Consider the following 3,957-nt stretch of genomic DNA (forward strand, 5'->3'; position numbering starts at 1 on the left):
AGACAGAGCCTACTGTAGGACGAGCTCCTCGCGGTGGATGTGCAGCAGCAAGCGGCGGCTCCGTCTAATAAACGCGTCCTGTCAAAAGATTTACAATATTACAAGACATCAGCATTCAGTTTGTAATGAGACGTTCCTTTACCACACATGTAATCTCTGTCTGTCTGTCAGTCAGTCTGTCTGTCTGTGTGTCTGTACCCCCTCCACCACCACCTCCCCCCTCCCTCCGTATAAACACATCTCCCTCTTCCTCTCTCTCACGCTCTCACACTGATTACACAGTTGTTGGCGTCTATTCATATTCCGTTATACGATTTGTTTTAATCCCTAGGTAAAGAAGCGCAGGCTGCTCATAGAAATGCTGTCTGAAGAAATATCGCAGAAGCTTCTTCGGGCGCCCCAAGTTGCCAGTGGATTACTTTGCAACTCCAGAGCTCGGTCATTGGAGGACGGCCACACGTGACTACGGCACCCTTCTGGTAAATATTATTCAAATTTTCCACATGGTTACTCCAAGTGCTCTTCCCTGCATGCCTTTATACAGTCAGGCTAATTGTGATCGGATATTAGACAGACAGAAGTCCTAGTCTTTATTACTGCTGTGGGATTCCTGGTTTTATTTGAGACAGTTTAATGAGCCGGGTCCATGGACCCCCAACAGTCTGCCCTCCCACTGCAGCTGCATGGCAACAGTTTTGCTATGAGCTCTGGACAAGTGCCAAAACTAAGCGCGGGATACAATGGAGGAGGAGGTGGTGGAGCAGGAGGAGGAGGAGGAGGAGGAGGCCAAGAAGCAGAACTTAATCAGCAAAACATGACCTCCTCTGCTCATGTCAGTTCCAGGCTGAACCCAGATGAACAGTTCCAGAGCCCACTGGAGCCTCTGGTTCACTGCCATGCCAAGGGCGAGCTGGACATCAAGAGCAGGAGCTGCAGTCTACTCACCATCTGCCGCTCTGGAGTAATGTTTCCCTGGATGAATCCACGGACAACTGACTCTGAACAATCTGGTAACTGTGCTTTTATTTATTACACACTGAGTGTCTTTTACTTTATAAACTGAGTGTGCAAAATCTTGTTGACTGATGAGGATACTCCATAAAACCATATTCCTCATTTTGTCAAACACTGATGTGTGACCTTAATGACATATGGCATTTAAATAACTTTGTTGCACATGATATAAAAATGTTTCACAACATTCACAAGCAGGTTAAAAAAATCCAACTAGTCAATTATATGTTTATTGTGTCACCTGCATCATTTTAATGCTCATTGAAGCACATTCATCAGATGTGAAGGCTGTCTCCTCTCTTAGGTTAACACAGAGCCTGGATGGCTGTGAATGTTGCAGCACAGTTAAAAACAAATGTCTGTTTCGTGCCCATAGCTGTTTGTTCCTTCCTCTCCTGCAGGGATAGTCATGTTCAAAACACAAACACTTCACCAAGAGCTTCTTTTACACTGCACTTTTGCAGCTGAGGATTTTCTTTTGAAAGAATATATCATAATCTGCAAATATCATCACTTCATGTTCTGTTGTTTCTGAACACAGTCATTAAATAAATTCAATCAGTCCGTCAATTATAATATCTGTTCTAATAAGTAAGTCAGTGAAGTAAAGTAATTTATTTTGACTTTGCAAAAAAGGAAACAAGACAGTTACAGAAATGTGAAATAATTATGAAATATATAAAACAAAAAAACATTTTTTTCATTGTTCACTGATGCTGCTTCTTATTTTTCACTGTAAAATATAAACATCTTTGCCTAGACACTGCAAACAGGAAGCTACAGTCTCCCGGTGTGGTGGGGTATTGTTAAGGAGTGCACTTTACACTCTAAGGTCACTATAGGCCTTATTAAGTATCCATTAACCCCTGTGTGTTATATTGTTATCAACAGGGCCCTGCTACCACTGATATACATGATATACATGTCAAATGGAATCTCTAATGGTGGTTATTTTCAGTGGTGGTCCCAAGGTACCTTTTAAGTGACTGAGATGGGGCTTTGACAGGTCTGCTTCCGTGTGTGGCTGTGATTAATGTGGCCTGTCAGGCAGCCGTAGTGGCGTCAGATGTTTCCCCCAGACTGTTTCTTCGGGAGGTAACTTTCCCTGAACACATGACACAGTAGACAGCCAGTCCTGTATGGTGTCTCAAGCATGACTGAGTACACAGGAAGAGCTGAGGGCCCTTCACGGTCTCATGTTGATTGGCTGAGGATTACCATGGGCCTTACTGCCACTTCAAGTCCTCCATGTGGAGCTCAAGCATTTCAGGATAGGCTTGTTAAATATGTGGCACTTGTTTTTTATCACCCTCTCTTCTTTATGTGCTTCCTCCCGCATTAGTCAGCGGCGGCGTTGCGGCCGGTCGACCCGCCAGAGGGAGGCCCGGTGTGAGGAGGGAGAGGACGGCCTTCACCAACAGCCAGCTGCTGGAGCTGGAGAAGGAGTTCCACTTCAGCCCGTACCTGCGTCGCCCTCGGAGGCTGGAGATGGCCGCCGGGCTTCAGCTCACCGATCGCCAGGTCAAGATCTGGTTTCAGAACCGCAGGATGAGGTACAAGAAGGAGCACAAGTATGGAAAAGTGGTAGGCCAGCATTCTCCCTCCAACCCGTCCTCCAGCTCGAGCTCATGCGCAGACAACCTGAGTTTCCCAGGTGCGTGTGTGGTTAGAACTTCCTCCTCCTCCTCTTCCTCAGACCTGCACTTCATGGATTATGCTCCTGTGTCCTCCTCTCTCCTTGGCCCTCACAGCGATGGCAGCGGTGGTCAGTGTATTCACCCCGCAGACCTGCCACATGTGAGTTGCATACTTCCATCTGTTGCAAATGGTGCATGGCCCGCCTGTACGGACGTGGATAGTCATCACCATGCTGGCATTTCAAATTGGCCCTAGGGCCCTATAATGGCCATCCCTCCTGTGCTCATCAAAATCTCAATGATACATCCACTTTCACTTACTTGAAAGACTGGAGGATGTCTGATTAGCAACCCAGGGCTGAAATCCCCTTAACACGCCCTTTCACCATTCATGAAGCATTTTAATTAAACTATATGAACATGTCTTAATTAAAGGAGAGCCAAAGTGAAATCATTTGTGTTTCTCAGGCTCAGTGACAGAAGACTGCAGGTCTTCAAACTTGCTGCTCATGTTGTACGTACATGGCGTGCACAAGACATTGGAGCAATTAATGATTACATGTTTTTTGCTGTAATTTTGTGACTGTTACATTTGTATTGTTGTTGCATGTTTAATGCATGTGGGAATCATACTCTGAGTGAGTTTTTCTACTTCCCTCTGTTGGCAGATAATAGTTAAGTGGTTGTCATATTTTGTAAGTGTCACATTAGGGCCTCTTTTTCATCCCGTACTGTAAATAGCAGGTCGTTTTGTGTAAAATGTTTTAACTGTGAAATGGACAGAGTAATGTTCATATTGAATGATGTTATATTTTTGTTAAAGCCATTAAAGGATACGGCGAGTCTTTGATACTGTTCTTGATGAATTGAGATGTCACACAGTATACTGTACATGCTTAATAAATGCATTTGGGAAAACTGTAGCTCTTGTGCAGTGTTTACCCTGTTCATCGCTGATTAGATTGACTTTTTTTTTTTTTTTTTTTTTCCTGGATTAGATCCCAAATGGAAAAAATGGGAAAGATTCTGTAATCAAATTAAAGCATGCCTCAGATTCATTGAAAACTCTACAGTATTGTGCATTCAATGCACAGTCTTGCCACATAAGCCTCTCCCTCGCTCCTGCCTCCGAGTTCCCCACCATTAATCACAGAGACAAGGCAGTCTTTCCAGCACTCCAACCACAAGCTCTGAACCCACTGGGCACCATGACAAGATCTCTTGCCTCCTCCTTCCCAACCCTTGCCTTTTCAATAGCCAAATTGTAGTGCTGCAAGTTGAGGCTGGCCTCCCTCTTAGGGGGCAT

General features: G+C 44.8%; 1 protein-coding gene across 1 annotated transcript; it reads left to right on the top strand.

Annotated features, from left to right (window-relative positions):
* The first annotated feature begins 384 nt into the window (after positions 1 to 384).
* Positions 385 to 3,436, top strand: LOC111218976 (homeobox protein abdominal-A homolog). The gene is made up of 3 exons (XM_022741489.1): positions 385 to 479; positions 838 to 1,010; positions 2,357 to 3,436. The coding sequence occupies exons 2-3, from the start codon at positions 965 to 967 to the stop codon at positions 2,905 to 2,907; spliced, it is 597 nt and encodes a 198-aa protein (XP_022597210.1). The 5' UTR covers positions 385 to 479; positions 838 to 964; the 3' UTR covers positions 2,908 to 3,436.
* The last annotated feature ends 521 nt before the right edge of the window (positions 3,437 to 3,957 follow it).

Source organism: Seriola dumerili, unplaced genomic scaffold, assembly GCF_002260705.1.
Source record: "Seriola dumerili isolate Sdu_G_001 unplaced genomic scaffold, Sdu_1.0 BDQW01000056.1, whole genome shotgun sequence".
Taxonomy (NCBI): domain Eukaryota; kingdom Metazoa; phylum Chordata; class Actinopteri; order Carangiformes; family Carangidae; genus Seriola; species Seriola dumerili.